The following is a 19,315-nucleotide window of genomic DNA, read 5'->3' on the forward strand; positions in this document are numbered from 1 at the left end:
AAATCTCTCTTTACCCAGAATCCGATGCCAACCAAAAATACACAAACCAGGCAATGAGATGAAGGAAATTACTGCACATTCTAACTCCCCTACTTACAACATTGCAAAGTGGTTGACTGAGGAATGCCAAAAACTGGGGTCAACTAACGGGAAACAATCTGCCAAAAATTCGAAAGAATTGATTGAAAGATTGAGTGTAGTGGAGACTTTGGCGGATAATGAACGCCTAGTGTCATTTGATGTCAAAGCATTATGTAAAAAAGGCAATAGCAAAATTTGAAGAGTGGCTACTACGGTTTGGTTCGATACCAGAATGGAGGAGAAAGGCAAATATATGTTTGAGATACGTGGATGATATTTTGGCAGTGATCCCGGAAACAAGTATCCAGAATACGTTGGATAACATCAACACGCTATACCCTAAAATAACCTCCACTCATGAGATTGAAGTTAATAACCAATTGCCTTTCTTAATCAAACGTCAAAACGGACAATTTTCCTTTTCTATTTACAGGAAACCCACCAGCACCCAGCGGACAATCTCGTTCACTTCGCTCCATAGTTACCAGCATAAAATGGTAGCTTATGGCACGATGATCCACCGCCTTCTAACAATCCCACTCACAGAGGAAGACTCCCGGACGAAAAACTCTACATTATGGACACTGCAAGGAAGAACGGATACACCAGCACCACCATAGACACGATGATCAGGAGACACGCACGAAGGATAGAACGTAGTAATCTCACTACACTGTACTCTCAACAATCGACTTCTACCGCATTAAAAAGATCAAGTGTCACCTTCTCAATTCTGTCCAACCATATAAAACGGACATTGAAAAAGTTCGATATACAACTTGTAGGATCAAGTCGTATCTACCAGCTAAAATTCTAGCTGGCTAGAGAAAAGGACCGAAAAAAGGAAGAGGAGATGAGCGGTATATATAAAATGGCCTGCTCAGATTGTCCGAAGGTGTATATCGGACAAACGAAAAGGCTGGTTAGTACTAGATTTAGGGAGCATAAGAAGGAAGCAGTGTTGGCTATTAAGTACTCCCGAAAACCTACAAGATCTATGGTAACTAAACATATGGTGGAATGCGGCCATAAAATAAGCGCCGACGATTTGAAAGTGTTAAAACAGGTAAGGATGGTTAATTTTCCTTACCTGCTTTAACACTTTCAAATCGTCGGCGCTTATTTTGTGGTCGCATTCCACCATATGTTTAGTTACCATAGATCTTGTAGGTTTTCGGGAGTACTGGACGCCAATGAAAGCTTATTCATTAGCAAACAGCCGTTAGACATTAGACTGTATTCAGATTTAGGTAATTGCTATTCACCATTATTTCAAAAAATTTTAAAAAACTACTTAAAAGCCTCTTCTCCTTTCAGGATAGACAAATAAGTCTTCAAAATTTAATTAAATATTTCTTCTTTTTCAGGATTTAGATATAAGTCTTTAAAAACTAATTTAGCCATAATTAGAATAGTATTATAGATTTAGATTAGTAAATATAGCTAATAAATCCGCTGATGAGCAGACTTAGCATGAAGGAAACAAGTGGTTCCCGAAATATTGGTATTTGCAAAATAGAATTCAATACTAGTGAATAGTTTTATTATTTCAAATTTTCTTTTTGGTTATAACAGCGCTCAGATCCACGCAGCAGTTTAGTAATCATACATGTTATTGGGTCAAAATAAACTGAAATTCTCGATAGAATCCCGCAAAAGTCGCAGTAGGGGCATCGGCAAAAATTTTCTCAGCACTACTTCACTCATAAAATATGGTAAAAATAGAAAGGCCATTGATTGTTGTACGTCTCTTATTCACTCCTTTATGGAATACAGAGTATCCACACAATCCTTATCTCATCCCAGCTATGGTTGGAACATACTTCTATAAGTACCTAGGAATTTTGCAAGGAACCTATGCTCGAGTTGGTGATTTGAAGGAAGCTTTGCTCTCAAAATTTCTGCGACGTGTGAAATTGGTGCTGAAATCGCATCTCTCGGGACAAAATAAAATAAGGGCATTGAGCATATTATTATAGTTCGATGTTCAGACCAATCTTGGCAAGTGAATTCGCGTTAGCGCGAATTAGGTGACCATACCATCAAAGACGCCTCTCTTCCAATTCCATATCGATCGCGGATATCCTCATTTCGGATGTGATCAGAACGTGTCACGTCACTAGTCCAACACAGCATCTTTGTTTCCATTATCGCAAGACTTCATTCATTGTCGCTTATAGTCGATCAACACTCAGAACCATAGGGAGCGACAGGACGGACGGCATTGCGGTAAATTTTAGATTTGAGGCGTTCGTTGATATGTCGTTCGCAAAGAACACAAGTTGTCGAACGCCACTTCATCTAGGTTGTGCTAATGCGTGAAGCAATTTCATAACGCAGTTCTCCATTGGTTGATAGCGTTGACCCAAGGTATTTAAATTGCTCATTTCTGTGCAAATTACTGCCGCTGACAGTGATTGTGCCTGTTTCATGGGGATCGGTCGTCAAAAATTCAGTTTCAAGTTTTTATTATTTCAGATATTTCAGAATTCAGTTTTGTTTAGATTCAATCTGAGACTGTGTTGAATGAGGCGATTGTTCCATTTTTGGACAAGTTGGTCGAGATCATTTTTGCTATTAGATGTTAGGGAAACATTATCTGCATCAATGTTAGATGTCCATAGCAAGAACAAAGAGAAGTGCTGAGAAGGCGTTTCCTTCCACCAACACAGATACGAAGCGGTTTTGATACACCCACTATACTTCGAACTTTACTTTTTGGATCGTGGTAGAGTAGTTGAACCTAGCGCATGAGTTTTTCTGCCACTAAATGTTGTCGTAAAGCATACCAAATGAGTTCGTGTGGTACACGGTCAAACGCTTTCTCTAGATCCAGAAAAGCAATGTAAAGAGCGCGATGCTTCTCACGGTGTTTCTCCATGAGTAACCGCGCAGCGTGTATTGCGTCAGTAGTTCCGCAGTTCTTGACAAATCCGACTTGATTCACGGTTATTTCAATGATTTCGCGAATACGGTTGTCAAGAATGCGTTAAAAAGTCTTCATGGTATGGGAAAGTAACCGGATCGGACGGTAATTTGAACATTCTGCTGGGCTACCTTTCTTTTTCCATATTGGAACTGTGGTACTTTCTTACCTGTCAGATAGTGTTCTTCTTCCTGAATAACCCGATTAAAGAATTCATTGAGCCACAGTGTTCGGTTCCAGCTCTTCGCTTTCCAGAGTTCAGATCAGATATCGTCAGGACTTGTGGCTTCCCTCGATTTCATTTGTTTTATTGCCTTCTCAACTTCAGTTGCGCTGACAGTTATGTCACCGGGCTTAACGTAAGTACCTGTCTCGTGGACTTAATCCCACGGTGTTCTTAAGACACGGACTGATTATGTGACCACAATCAGAGCCCCGCCGCAGCAAGATACGATGGTACCAGTCTATACCGAGTGCATGGCTCATTCATATTGGTGGATGCAAGACCTACCTAAATCTCCACCGAATTAAGGCGTACGGCACCCGTGTTGAAACGCAACACTACGCCGAGGCCCGAAGGTCTCTTCTCGCTTGAGCACAACCACTTGGTTTTGGTTTGACCGATAGGGTCTTCCTCACCGCCACCTCTGAGCACCAAGTGTTGCGCTGGCAGTTGGAACTGCTCCAAATGTCGGCAATGATTGTAGTGGTGAAGGATGAGCAAATTCTTCAGTTAAAATCTGCTGGAAATATTCTCGCCATCTATCCGTTCCAGCTGGACGGTTGGTAAGTAAAGTACCGTTCTTGTCATTAACGCAACAGAAGTTTTCGATATCCTGTGTGCGTTCATTACGGCTTTTGGTAAGTCGATACAGATCTTTCTCGCTATCCCGAGTGTCCAGTTTATCGTTACGATTTTTGTAAAAGACAGCTCGGGTGACAGCGACCGCTTTTTTGCTTCCCGGTTGTTATAACTTTGCCAATTGTATTATTAGATGGAGTTTATTGGTAGATAGGTAGATTAGTATCCATTATCATGCCAAGTGGTTCTTTGGGAGATAACGAAGTCATATTATTTCTTAAAAAAGTTTTTACCACGACGAACACATTTAGCTCATTTTTCTTCGATTCTGTCGCACATTGTTCTAAGATTATTCTTCGAACCTTAAAATTTCTTCATGAAAAAAAACCTCATTGAATCAGCCACTTCGTGTGTTAACATGTCAAACATAAAAAATTTTGCAATTTGATTTTCTCGAAAGCCATTCCATTGGTGAAACTTAGTTTAAGTGCAGCTATGCTATGTTCATCCAGAGATCGCTGTGTACTGAACTGAGTCTTGGCTCCCACTTAAAAACGGAAGCGATGAAAGGCTGCCCGTAAGGAGGAGTGGTATCGTCATTTCTGTGTAGTATGCCACACTGCAAACAACTGTGTGTCTGGGTATTACCGGTGCCATGAGCACCACAGCAAAGGATAGGTGGTAGTATAGGTCCGAGGGTGAAACGTGGATTGGTACCCACAATGGATTATGAAACGCGCCTAAAAACGGGACAAATTGTACCAACTGGTTCTACAGGTTGGGAGTTGGGTAGGGCTGACAAAATAGCCTCGAACTCGATTGACAACACAACGACGTACCCGGCAGCGAAAACGGAATAACGATTTGAACATTTTCTCGTGGAAGGTGTGCTCCCGACGATGAATGTAAGCTAGCAAGAGATCGGGGTGTTGGAGGTCCTGCCAATGACAGACAAATGCTGCCACCACCAAGCATGGGAGTAAAAGTCCGTGCAATCCATCGGGTTAAAAACCATTAATCGCCATGAACCAATGGAATTACAGCGAATTGGTTAAATATAGAGGCGGTGAACTATACCAAGCGGTCCATCAACTGATGCTCAAGGTGTGGAACAGCGAATTAATTCCTGACGACTAACAACGAGTCATTATCTGTCCCGTACATAAAAATTGGGATATCGATGAGTATTATCTATAAGATATTCTCTGCTATCTTGCTACTTCGCCCAGAACATCATCGGCCCATACCAAAGAGGCTTCACTCCAGGCGAATCAATAGCAGAATAGGAAAAATTTGTCTCTGTGGCATGCGATGGAAAAACCCATGGAGTACGGACATCAATCGATCTTAAGGCCGCATAACCAGGGTAAAACTGTACACGGCCTTGGGAGAATTCGGTATCCCAACGAAATTGATAAAACTGACTAGGCTGACCCTGACCAATGTGCGAGGCCAGATAAAAGCAGCAGGATCACCCTCGAGAATATTTAACATCAACAACGGTCTTAGACAAGGGGATGCCCTATCATGCGCCCTCATTAACCTGGAAAATGTTAATTCAAGAGGCACCATTCTCATCAAGTCTACCGAGGTACTGGCCTATGCTGACGATAGTGACATTATGGGAAGCACGGCCCGCGATGTACAGTCTACCTTTGTCTAGATTGAGCAGGCGGCGCGGGATCTTGATAATTTCTTCTATCTACGGTACAAAATCACAACCGATAACAGCTATGACGATGAAACCCGCCCACGGTTGTTGGACTTATTCCTCGGAGATTTGGGTTCTTAACAAGAAAAATTGCGAACTCTTGGCTGCGTTGGAGAGAAGAATCCTCCGAAGAATTTTTGGCGCTCTACATGTGAATGGACTATTCCGCGCCTAGATAATGACGAAATTAACGAGCGATACGACGACAGTGTGTGGATGAAATCTGGCTCAATAGGTTGCGGCGGGCGGGTCATCTAATCCCTATGGATGACGATGATCCAGCCCGGAAATTCTATAAGGAAGACGTAGCAGACCTTGCTTACGATGGAGCGATGGCGTAGGCCAGGATGCCAGACAACTTTTAGGGATATCGAATCGGTGCACTGGGGTGTCTGGAGCTAAGGCAAACCTAGACTGGATATCGGTTGTCGCGGCGCAGCTCTAAACGCATTAATCAATTTGCAGCCCTTGGATTTGTTGACTCAGAGCACAACAATAAGAGCAGCTCATAGACTAATTTGACGTCAATTGTTTTCCCATAAATCTAGGAAAACAATTGACGTGGGGGTCACAGAGCATTGCAAGAGTGATTGGCAGAACTGAATCTAGTTTTCGCAATGATTTCTGATCTTTGGATCCCCATACATCTGTTTGATAGAAGATGTAAGTTATCGTGAAATGTAGAGAAAACTGGGACAAACTAGAAGAATGCGTGTCAGGATATACTGACATCTTCTACACCGACGGCTCAAAAATAGAACAGAAAAAGCAATCCTAATGGCGGCAACTTGGATGATTGACGAGCGGTTGGAAGGCTGGCGCATCGCAATCTGTCACGATAGTCAAGCTGCATTGCAAGGGTGGTGATTGATTCCTTCTGGGCGCGGAACTTTCCTTGGGAGCCCCGAAAGAGTTAGACTCAAAACTAGGATGGTTCTGTAATTTCGAGAAGGGTCTACATGATTTGCATCATGCATCTAGATTTTTTCTATACGTCAGTGGGGAAGTTTGTTAACGGTATAAGAAAAAGTTATGTCTTCTGAGCAGTGATAGCCTCCTCGCATAAACCTTACTATTAAATTATAGTGAAAACACTATTCACTTGTACCGCGATTGCAGACCCGCTTTTAATTTTTTGGTCGTATCAATAAGAAAAGAAAGCATATTACATTTTAGTATATTCTCTAAACATTTATTTACATTTCATTAGCTTTGTATAAAGTGTTTTGAATCTAGTCTCGGACTAGATCATTTGTATATTTTACATTGAAACATTTGTGTTACAGCTTCGCTTACAATTATTAATTTTTTATTACACACATAACATTTGTTTATGCTCTTTCGTTAGAAATATTGTTAATTCGACTTGGATTATTTTATTTTTCAGCTTTTCGTCGTGTTCTCTCATTTTCACATTTTGTTGGAATTGTTCATAACTTATGAATGGTTATTTCTGTGAACTGTGGAGATTTTTGTAGCTCGCAGTTTCATGTTTAGTATCTATTGCTCTCTCGATCGGAATATTTGCCGCTCATTTTGCTCACTGAATACCGATCTGAGTATCCATCATATTTGTCTGCTTTGTAGTTGATCTCTTGAGGTGTGTAACCGATATTCTTTTGCCAATGTTTGGTCCAGTAGAGATCCTCGTTTCGTATTTGCGATGGTGTCTTAACGTCTCGGCAGACGTAGACACAATAGACCATGCTTCCAATGAGGGTAAGGAAACCGAAAATCAGGAAGATAATACCAAGGACCCTGGAAACATAAGTGGTTAATTTTGATCAATGTAAGCTAATTGTATCTTTTACCAAACAAATAGTGGTTCGAAAAACTGTATGACAATAACAAAGCCAAGTGTAACTAGGATTAAACCTAAATTGAGTAGAAGCATCAGACAGCAAACCCCTTTCACATTCGGGCAGAAGGGATTTGGAGCTGACATCGCTTCAACTTTGGCACCTCGTAACCTTTGCGATCGATTGCTACGACCTGTTTTCGCGGATGACGCTACTGAGTAGATACTTCTCGGTCCACCTCGTGACTGTGATCGATGAGCACTATATCGGCTGAAAGTTGGGAAGAAACGCAAAATCAATGTCTGTTATCAAAGAATGGGGAACGACATGTTTTTGGTCATTTGACTCAGTTACCTTATTTCCGATGGAGCTTTATATGCTGCACTTGTGACATAAATATCGCTTCCATTATCTCCCCCATGATCGTAGCTGAGGGCTGATGGAGCTCGAGGTGGTATTCGTGTAGGTGGCGATCCTAAGGATCTAGGCCCTCCGTTGTCTACTCCATTAGCTCTTGATTTTCTGGATGTGTGATGAGGTGAGGAGGTTCGTTCGTTTGCTACTGTATATTCTGAAAGTGTCCTTTCAGATGGTGCTCTATGACTTTCCTCTCCGTCTGTTGAGTATCCTCGGTTTGAGTGAACATAAGGAGGATCAGGCGTCAAACGACCATGTGTTGCAACATAGTGTCCGCTTTTGACCCTAATTTTGAAAGAGATTAATATCTATGATTTGAAATTCTAGTGGATGAAATACTTCTTGACTCGTCGTTCATGCATTGTAAAGCTTTCGTTGTTTTTTCCTAGAATTCCTTATCTATTCAACAATATCCTATTATGGTATACTCTAGTTGTGGCACTTCGCTGCAGTGGGAGTGGTGGGTTTACTGTGGGATAGTTTTTATATCAAATGATAATTGCTTGGGCTGTTAAACTCCATTTCGTCTGGAAACAAAATAAAAAGTTTCATTGTAATTTTTTTGTTGATTAATGTGGCTAAAGGTTAAAAAGAGAGGGAGGGTGTCACTTTTTTAAAGATGATAAAGGATTCTACCGGAATATATTGGAAAACTGCGGATGTTCTAATTAAACACAGGTTGACCTTTGGCAACTAAAAAAGGAATAAAAGGAGAAAGTAAAAAGTAAACGCCTCTCCCGCGTGTGGGGCCAAAAATTCACAACGGATTGGATTCTTATCTGATATCTTCTCTCTTTCAGGTGTTATTAACACATAGGCTATGGGATCCTATTCTGCTGTGATATCTTTGGCCTAATATCGGAGTCGATAGAAATAGGCTTGAAGCTTGAAATTTTTGACAAACTCGTCTTGACTTATGATGAACGCACGATGTCACAAATTTGGTTGAACAATGTCGCAAATACGGTAGTCAAAAATGCGCTCAAAAATCTTCATGGTGTTGGACAGTAACCGGATTGGTCGGTAATTTGAACATTCGATTGGATTGCCTTTCTTTTAAAGGTTTTGTGTGAAACAGAACGTTATTAAAATCGATTCACTGTCGGTCTGCCTGTCTATCTGTCTGTCACATGCACTTTTCTCCAAAGCGGCCAAACCGATCCGAACGAAATTTGGTGGACAGATGGGAACTATGAAATTCCACGCATAAAGCGTGTGACATAAATTTAGGTGGAGTTTAAACGGCGGCTCCCCATCCATGCAAAGGGGAGTTTTCACCGGATATATTCGTGTGGGGTATCAAATGAAAGGTTGCACTGAACACTTTCCGAAAACGATATTAGTTTTGACACGAATTGTAAAATGCGCGAGTAAGGAGTCAAAAGGTATACACTTAAAGTGAGGCAGGACTCATTTTCGGAAACTACCCATCCCAAAAATCCGAAATAAATCGGGGTGGTGCGCTTAGATGAAATCTAGGCCTTAAAATATGTGCCATTTCGATATCTGCTCAAATAAAGTACCAATAGTATATTACCAAATTTTAGAAATTGATTGAAAAACCCCTTTAAGTTTACCTCAGAAATATCAATTTTGCAGCAGCATAGAGGATAATATCTTGCAAACACATGCCAAATTTCATGGAAATTGGGCCATTAAGTTATAGTAGTTCAAACTTAACAATTTGCGCTTCTAGAATCATGCAAATAAGATGCTGGCGTCATAATTAACGAGAATAATTGACATTCGCATGAAATATGGAAGTCGCATTGATGAGGAATCTACTAATCCCCAGCACTTTTTAAGGTTTTATGTAAAACAGTTATGTGAAATTTAAGCCTCGAAAGATGTCCCATTCTGATATCTGCTCAAATGAATTTACTAATAGTAAATTACCAACTTTTAGAAAATGACTGAAGAAAACCCGTGTAACTTCATCCAAGGAGTACGCGTGGTGGCAATTGTCAACGTTCACCTTGTATGCGTGAACATTCACAATTCCTACCATCGTTAGAATGTCACATTCATGCAAAAGAGGGGTGTACACTTTGTTTTCACAGAATATAGTCATGTGGGGTATCAAATGAAAGGTTTCGTTCAGTACTTTTCAATGCGCAAGCGGGAAGGTCGAGGGCTGAAAAGTGGTCATTTCTTTCATGAATCCATTCACAGAACCTACCCAACCGAAAACTACCTCCATACCGACATCTATTCAAATGAAGTTGGCATAGTGGCCGTCTTCTCTATAATCGCCGTTGAGGGTGCCCCGAAGTACTTTCTATTACCTCTTCCTTGATTTTTACTCATGATTTCTAATATTGGGCAACTTGACGTCACAGTGTCATTGATCGCTACTGTTTGCATTGTCTGCTGCATTTCCTCTGGTCTGTGGTTACTAGATGCGACTGGGAATCGCGTTACCCTTCGCTGTAGATGGCATTTTCCCAGCACTTATCCAGAGAGGCCTAGGAATTATCTTAGAGTCTCTCTGAGGGTGGTAAGGGGGAGCATAGCACTGGGTTACATACCAAGGGCATGGAGAAGGCGGGTAAAAAGGATCCTTTTCACCCTAAATCTTTCAGACCAATCTGCCTAACATCGTTCGTACTCAAAACGGTGGAGAAGGTCATAGACAACTATATTAGAACTAACGTTCTAAAGCGTAATCCCTTACATCACTGTCAACACGCTTACCGGGCAGGAAGGTCAACTGAAACTGCTCTGTATCAGCTGACAGAGGTACTACGGGACGCCATAGAAACAAAAGAAATTGCACTGTGCGCGTTTTTGGATATCGAAGGAGCATTCGACAACACATCGCACACTGAGATACAGGATGCCCTGAGCCGCAAAGGAGTGGGAAACACCCTGGCACTCTGGATGGGCAAAATGCTAGAAAGCAGACAAATAGAGGTATAAACAGGTACAAATTCTATTATCATGAACACCACTCAAGGCTGTCCACAGGGTGGGGTACTATCGCCGCTGATGTGGAGTATGGTAGTGGATGAACTCCTGGACGTGTTAACTAATACTGGAATACAAGTCCAGGGCTACGCGGACGACATTGTTCTAATCTGTAGGGGCAAATATGAAGATACCCTATGTGATAGAATCCAAACTGGATTAAGGGTTACTAGTGCCTGGTGCAGGAAGGTGGGACTGCGGATCAACCCAACCAAAACCACCATAGTACCATTCACTAGGAGGCGTAAGCTGGATCACCTGAAAGCCATAACATTACATGATATGGAGGTGAAACGAGAAGCAGAGGTCAAATATTTGGGAATCACGCTAGACCAAAAATTACTCTGGAAGACACATGTCGGAAACACTTGTCGAAAAGCCACGAGGCTCTGATGACTTGCAGATCCATAGCAGGAAAAAAATGGGGTTGCAGCCTGAAGATACTACTTTGGATGTATACTGCAATAGTAAGACCAATGATTACCTATGGAGCGGTAATCTGGGCAGAAAGAACCCAACTCAGCACACAAGCCAGGGAATTACATAAGCTCCAAAGGCTGACTTGCGTGTGTATCAGTGGGGCAATGAGGACATGCCCAACGGCATCCCTGGAGGTCCTTCTGGGATTAACCCCTCTCCATCTGCACATACAGATGCAGGCAAGGAGATCAATATTCAGGATGGCCGGTAGCATGAGTGAGGCGGGGAGCTGCCTAAATCGAAGGAAGATTGATATCCTTTCTAGGCGGTATCCCGAATTACTGATACCGAGGGACAACATGACAACGAGGTTTCACTTCGATAAGAAGTTTGAAACACGTTGAAGTAACAAGGCAAACTGGGAGAGCGTGGCTGCGACATACGGCTTAAACCAGCAACTGATTACTTGGTACACTGACGGATCCCTCATAGCAGAGTCAGCGGGTGCCGGTGTCATTGGTCCAAGGAAAATGTACTTTGAGCCAATGGGCAGGTACACTAGCATATTCCAGGTGGAAATTTACGCCATAGACAAATGTGCCTCCTTTAATCTGCAAAGGAACTACAGGGGGCAGAACATAGCTATTCTCACCGATAGCCAAGCAGCGATCAAGGCACTTAGGTCCAACCAGGTGAACTCTAAACTGGTATGGGAATGCCTTGAGAGGCTGAATACACTCGGCTCGTCCAACAAGGTCTGGATACTTTGGGTTCCAGGCCATGCTTGGCTGGAAGGCAATGAGGCAGCTGATGAACTAGCCAAGAAGGGAGCAGGGATGCCTTTACACGGGCCAGAACCCTTCTGTGGAATCGGAAACGGTTTCATGGCTATGAATGTAAGAAACGAAGAGAAACGGTTGAGGGAACTATATTGGGCGGGCCTACCAGGGATGGAGCAGTCCAGGGTGCTTATTGGGGGATACCAACCCATGCGCACAAAGGATTGCTTAAACCTCACCAAAAAGAACCTCCGAATCATAGTGGGAATTCTCACTGGTCATTGTCGACTGAACTACCACCTAGGGAAGCTAGGGATATCCACGGACACTGCCTGCAGGTTCTGAGAGGAGGAGGACGAAACCTCTATGCACGTCCTGGGACAGTGTCCGGCACTTGTGCAAAGTAGGTCGATACATCTGGGAGAACACTTAATACCAGATGCAAAGCTGAAACTTCTGGAAGTGGGGAACATACTAAAGTCCCTAACGGTTACAGGCCTGCTTGAGATACTATGATCAACAGGTACACTATAACCAGTAAAAGGGGCACAATAGTTCTTCAAGGACGCGGTGTGACTTTCCCTTAACAGAATAATAATAATTTAGTGTCAAAAAGTACTGGGAATTTTCAATTTAAATGAAGCACGCATGGCAGAACTGATTTCACCGGTAACGCATCATTAGTATCTGCCTGCCATCTTTTTAAGTCAGTCAATTTTTAACCTTGTCACATTTTAATATGAATAGTTTTTTTTAGCAAATTGATTGTTTGACCTCCCCCCGGGCACCACCTTGTCGTGGTAGGAGAGCCTGTAGTAGTTTAATACTACAGTAAGGGTGTCCAAACATGAAAATGGAAACAAGGAATTTAAACTCTTCAAGTGGTAAGAAGTCACAGAGTTTGAATCCCTCCCGGCCTTACCACATTCATGCTCCCTATGGATAAATCTGCAGAAAGCATGCTTTCCGACTCAATGGAAAGTTTACATTTAGTGTCTTCGCCAGAAAGGAAAATACGGGAACTCTCATCTTGGGAGAAACCGGAAATTCGGCTACAGCTCATCCGTCTGCGGTACTACAAACCAAACCTATCCGCAAACGGAAGAGAAAGGTTGGACAGAAGGGAACTTCAGCCACTAAGGAGGGGTGACTACAGGCTGAACCCTGCCTGTCAGAAGCTTCTTCTTTATCCTTACCGGGAGCAGCGGAAGAAAGGGAAGCTGGTGACGTGGACCCTACTTGTTTAACGCGAGGATGTGGAAATTTATCCAAGCGGCCCGGACACCGTGAATCTCGAAAGGACTCAAGCCTGCGGCAGAAGAAGGCACTGCGCAATCTGCACTGACAGCGAGGCTGTATTGATGGCGTTGAGTAGTTCTTTGAAGACCTCGAAAGTCGTTCAGGAATGCAGAGACTGTTTGAACTCTTTCTCTAGATTCAATACGGTGGAACTATTCTGGTGACTGTGGTGTAGAGGGAAATAAAATTCACACAGGTGGCAGAGCCTAAATGCTGGCAGACAACCAAACTTTTCCTGTCAGAATCGAACATGCGTCACGCAAAGTTTACCCTGTTGAGAAGGACGAGGACTTGCAGGAGTATTGTAGGCATTCTGACAGACTATAATTCACTAGCTGGGCATATGATGAGGATGATGCGTACCTCTCTAGTATTGAAAAAGCGGAATCCACGGAGTATTTCTTATGTGAATGCCTCGCCTATGGACGCATCAGGCATCAGATTTTTGGTGCCGATGTTCACCAGTTGTGACGGCTAGCATGACATCCACTAACGGAAATCCTGCGATACGTCAACGAATCCGGAATATTCCGTTAGATGGAGGAGGCGAGTACAATAGGACAACACGGCCTGAGTGTTCAAAAGCTATGGCTTGCAATAGCAATAATTATGTCCTTTCTGCGATAATTTCTAGGAAATGCTTTTTGATTGTGGGGGGAAATTCCATATACTTTAACGCTAATTTGAAAATTTCGACCTTTGAATGCTAAAAGTAATAACCAAAAATAATCCCTAAAGTGTGGGCTCTTCTCGTGATCAATAGAACCCACCTTGTTTTACATCCCCATCCTCCCTCTGATATAGCCCGTGGAAGTTACGTAATACCAATTACTTGATGTGAGCACATTTAATTTGCTATAGACAATGCAAGGGGACGAAAACGGCAAAAGGAAAGATACAAAAGGTTCCAGAAAATCAATAAACCCAATAAAAACATTCTTAATTGGAAAAGTTTTTGATACAATAATGTGCCGTCTTTCACGTTTTAGATTCCGAACATCTTTTAAATTTTTAACTTCTTTCCAAATAGTTTTTAAATATATTGACTTCTTGTTTTTCCATTGGGACCGAATGAATTTTCCCTCTCAGCATATGTATGTATGTAGGTAGATCCGGAGATCGAGGGGCCAAACAGTTTTAAATGCCAAATTCCAAATTCGCTTGGGATATTCGCTTTCAAAGTATCTGTTAACATATCAGGATGGATACCTAGTGTATCTTGAAGTAAATAGGATGCAGACAAGTAGCAGAAAAAATGCGAACTATGCGACTTTCTTTCGACTTTATATTTCGACTTGTCCTTTCTTTTTCTCGGCTATTAAAAGGACGAACTTCATTTTATTCTCGTTTTATGCAAAACGATGATTTGAAAATTCCGTCGTAATTATTTCCAGCAAGGACGAAAGAACTATCTGAAATAGGGCGTGAGGTAGGTGGCATGTTGAGTGAAAAGCATTCGGAAAATTCGTAAGATTTCTTCCTCCATTAATAGTTGGAAATTTTATGATTTCCATGAAGGGTAGTTTCTTCGCAGAGTTGTTATGATGTAGGTACTTCATTAGTTTGAAAACATGGTTCGTTAGCTACGGATTCGTTGTGATGGAAACGTGAATAGTTCAGAGTAAAGAGGTACTTAGTGTCTTTCGTTTTGTTTTCTTATTTTTAAGACGAAGGATGAATGTTCATAGAAGATAACGGAAGCACAGCGTTTGTATATTATTGTTGCTGCATATTTTGCTTTCGTGGATGGTTGCCCAATTTTCGTAGAGTATGAATAATGGCCAAACATGGGAATATGATTTCATGATTAACAAAATCTGCTTGTCTGTATTTCGATGCTGCTCATAAATTCATAGTAAGTAGTATTCATCGGTTTCGCAATCACCAAAGTAGATTTCCAAAGACCATTAGAAAGTTTATCCTATTGTACCGCGTAATATGAGGGTAACCTAATTTTCAACCAACTAATCCGATCCAATCGCAGCATCATTGTGAGCATGGTCCATAGTAAGTACATTCCTGCTAATCACCGAGAAATAAACAGTTTCACTGCAAATCCTCAGATAAGCAGTTGTTAATATCTGGGTAATCATATTTGAGTTTAAAAAATTAGCACTCATTATGAGATCGCTATCGGCACAAGTACCACTAGTTACATTCAGCGAATCCAAGGTATGTTGCGGAATCCATGATTTATCGAGAAATGGGAGAAAGCCGCCGTGGTCCACGGCTGAAGTATCTCTTCAATAAAAGATATGTATGTGAAGTAAAAGACAGGGAATTTATCTTATTGTTAACGTTGTACAATGATTGATTGAGAGGTGAATGATCTGCAGACGTCTTACAGATGTATTTACTCTTCATAATTGCATTATGATTTGCTAGACGTCCGGAGACCAACGTGTACAAATTAAATTCGAATTATTGTGTATGCTCTGTCAGTAAGCAAGCATGGTATTTCACCTTCATCTTTTTATAAGTTGAACTTTTTGCCTTTATTGTATTTATAAGACTTTCTCGCTTTGTATATATCATAATAATAGGACGCTACTTGGAGAATGTAGGTCAATGGGACTTTTCTCGGAAATTAATTGATTGAAATGGAATCTATGTCTAAAATAGATTTATGAGAAGGAAAAGGTTTTCGGAATTCCTATGACTAATGTATAGGGTAAAATCCCCGCTAGGTAATGGAAAAGACGGTTTTTGAACTGGGAGGCTCAGTTTTTCAATACGGAAACGAAGATTGCTTTATGCATTCCATAATTTTTCTGGAGGTCAGGATTAGAAGTCGGCTAGGTTTCGTACTATGGCAGACGAAACTCATCAGACGCTGCCTCACCTCTGCCCTGGGAGCAGCGTGACCGAAGCGGCTCGCAGGTGTTGCATGCTCCTTTTTATAATTCATAAAACACAACCAGGGTACAAATTATATTCAGCGTAAATCCCTCTATAGTTCGGACCAAAGCTTGGCCGCAGCTAGACAATTTGTTTTAGTGTTGAGGGGTCCCAAATCCTTACGAAACCATAGCCATATTCGTCCCTCTTTTGTTGTTTAATTGGTTCAGTTAAGCATTGCCAGAAGTGGGTAGTATTTGGATGGGGGCCCTTTAAGGAGTGTTTTGCTTTTTTATGATATTTTACCAAATTGTATAACAGATCCTGTCACCCGAGAACACATAAGAGGACACGTATTTGAATAATGAATTAAGTAGTTATTTCTTTCGCTCGACTTTAATTATTAGTTTCTAAACGCTGTTTGAATAATGCATAACCCTAGTCCAGTAAGTCGACTTTACTGGTTACTTCCGATGTGGTGATGGTCATACATATGGATCGTCAAAATTGTGTGCAATTGTATTCTTAGTAGGCAGCGGTTTGGTTATGCTTCAGGTTAAAGTTGCATAATTCGGAAAGACTTCACATAACCTTCGTGCGGTGGCCGCTAGAAACCGTCTTCGGACGTGTCAAGAGTGTGTAAGGCCGATCTGCGAATAAGTTCATCTAACTGACGATGATCTGCTTGCCTCTTGGTCATGTGTTAGGGGAAACAGTGCAATCGGTGCCAGCCGCAGCACCGCTGTGCTGAAACTAATCGTAGGGATTTTCCAGAGTGAGGCGGCAGATAGACTAGTGGTTTCTAGCCTGAAATCCATTGCCGCAAGCTGGGTATTGCGAGTACTCCTAACCCGGAACCTCCGATGTCGAGGAATCCCTCAAAACTAAAGACCGATAAGAACGTCGGTCACCGGAAACCGACTAAGAAGCGAAGGTCTGCTGGTGTCCTGCTCAAAAACCGGTACCAGAAAACCGTGCATATTCTCAGCAAGATTGCTAAGAATAAGAAGACCGGTACTATCGATGAGCGGGATGAAAAGGATCTTGCTAAAGATCAGGCGATTGTTAAGGAATATAACAGCAAACGCCTGGCAGACGAGTATAAGGCGTCCACAGCTTTCAAACGCAATGAATGTCAAGATGAGGTCGAACAAAAACACAAGCAGAGCAGGGTGTCCAAGAGCTCGGACGCTAAGCAACTTGTGGAGAAAAGTAAGCAGCAATGGTCAGCCGACGAGTCATGAACTACTACGTGGCCAGGAGCCACTCACGTGTGGGGCTGGCGAATAGCGCTTCCGCTAGCGGCAAACTAGCGCCGGAGGTGTGGAGATCGTACCTTCTGGGCGACAAAGGCGAATACGCGGGATCGATCTCTTGCTTTAATTCCATTCAGATAGTCCGTGGGTTCCACGGTATAGTTTGCGAGGACCAATTCTTCAGGGACTTTCTCGGTTCGTGCGTCGCTAAGATCGAGGCCTGGTAGGGTGTAAAGCTCAACATCATCCTCTATGACGAGATTCCCAGAGAGAGAGAGAGAGAGGTCGCTTGGGTAGTTATCAAGGAGAAAGAACCACAGACAAACACCTAATCTTTTCTGCTCCAAACGGAGAGTGCGGTTCAGAGTCAGGAATGCAAAGGCGAAAGTGCTCCTCTCTGCAAAACCGGACGATGACCTGGATCCAATCGATACCGCCGACGAGCTGTTGGAGGGGATGAGGATCGACGTTCCGACGGAAACTCACCAACCCACACAAGCAGATTATGCTGAGAGTAACACAAATAAATCTGCAGCAATTGAAGTGCGTTTCGGCTAATCTGTATGTCTTCCTCCTAGGAGAAGACATCGACATTGCACTAATAAGTCAGAGGCGACCGAACCATCAAAGGGCTCCAAACCAAATATTATAATTTATTCCACAGCACAGGAGGCGCTGATCAGGGTAGATCTAGAGCATGTATTCTCTAGAGGAAGAGTCTGCACGCTTTTCTGTGTCCGGATCTGAGTGCCAGCGTCCTAGTCGTGGTCAAACTGGAGCAGGCGGGGGCAAAGATCATGTATATTTACTTGGCTTACATGGCTTACGATCGATCAGCTCCGTCAGAAGAACTATAACATTTGACGAGCACCATAGAAACAAAAAAGGCCAACGTGTTGATAGGCTGCGGTGCCTTTGCAAGGCATACGCTTTGGGACAGCTCGGATATCAACCAGAGGATCTATCGGTGTGTAACAGGAGTAGTACAAAAACCTTCCGAGCTGGGGACAATGGGATTCCTAAGGTGGAGAATTGGAAAGGGTCTGACCAGAGATCCTAATTGGATACTTTTCGGTCTAGATCTCATGGCAGAGGTTTCGAAACCCTTCATAGACCCCAGGAGGATCGACTACAGGAAGTTTGGTCAAGTAGTCAAGAACAAACTCCGGTGCGCAAATTGGCAATATTGGCATGAGAGACGAACTGGAGTCAAAGGTCGAACCTGGAAAAGGCATTCGATACCGCCTTTAAAGTCTTGTGCCCTGCTAAATATAGCACTGAAATGTTCTGATAATATTGAAATCTTCCAATATGCGGCCAATTTCCTAATTTTGCACCCGGAGACGATTGGATTTCGACGATTCTAAATGCCTGCAGAGATAAGTCAATCTCTTTGTTGATGAATTCCGTTGATTGAGCCTACCAATTCACACAATCAAATCCCAACCTATATCCTCTAAGAGAAGCAGGGTCACACCCCTGCTCATTAAAGTTAGTTATCACATCCTTGCTCATGCAAGTCCACCAATTTCTTAGACAGGGAAATAAAGAGGACTTTTCGGTCAGAGATCATTTGAACTCTATTCTCCCGAAAACCTTAAAGGCCGCCAGGCTAATTAATTTTGCAACTGGTTTTTCTTGGGACTTCACACTCCAGAAGGCCCTCAATCTCTATAGATCGGTAGTAAAGTACTTTGAAAACAAGCTCTATATCTACTTGTATTTTGAGAGGATGCCTAGGGCTGACCAGAACCACCCCCTCGCAACAGATATTTGCTTTGGCTAAGGAGTCGCCGTCCCGTTTCAGGACGTCCCTCTTCGCGGTCAAAGAGCTTCTTAAACTAGAGGAAAGGAATATCAAAACGTGTAATTTTGTGGCACGAAATCCGGATGCTAACAATTGTTTATCCTCGATCTTTAGGTCGTTCCGGAGCTTGTTTGACACTGTAATTCGCAATAAAATTCAAATAAGGTTCACGTCATCTTGTCTTACGGTTTGGGAGGAACCTGTGGCGGAACC

At 42.4% G+C, this 19,315-nt stretch overlaps 1 protein-coding gene across 2 annotated transcripts in view; it reads right to left on the reverse strand.

The window, feature by feature from the left end:
• Nucleotides 1–6,690: 6,690 nt before the first annotated feature.
• The window catches only part of LOC119649908, a 140,003-nt gene continuing 127,378 nt past the window's right edge, over nucleotides 6,691–19,315 (reverse strand). For both annotated transcript variants that reach the window (XM_038052307.1, XM_038052306.1), the window contains 4 exons: nucleotides 8,076–8,263; nucleotides 7,674–8,021; nucleotides 7,332–7,589; nucleotides 6,691–7,278 (listed from right to left, as the gene is read on the reverse strand). In XM_038052307.1, the coding sequence (XP_037908235.1) occupies nucleotides 7,014–7,278; nucleotides 7,332–7,589; nucleotides 7,674–8,021; nucleotides 8,076–8,098 (894 nt within the window). In that variant the 5' untranslated portion in view covers nucleotides 8,099–8,263 and the 3' untranslated portion in view covers nucleotides 6,691–7,013. The remainder of the gene's footprint in view (nucleotides 7,279–7,331; nucleotides 7,590–7,673; nucleotides 8,022–8,075; nucleotides 8,264–19,315) is intronic.

Source organism: Hermetia illucens, chromosome 2 (genome assembly GCF_905115235.1).
Source record: "Hermetia illucens chromosome 2, iHerIll2.2.curated.20191125, whole genome shotgun sequence".
NCBI lineage: Eukaryota > Metazoa > Arthropoda > Insecta > Diptera > Stratiomyidae > Hermetia > Hermetia illucens.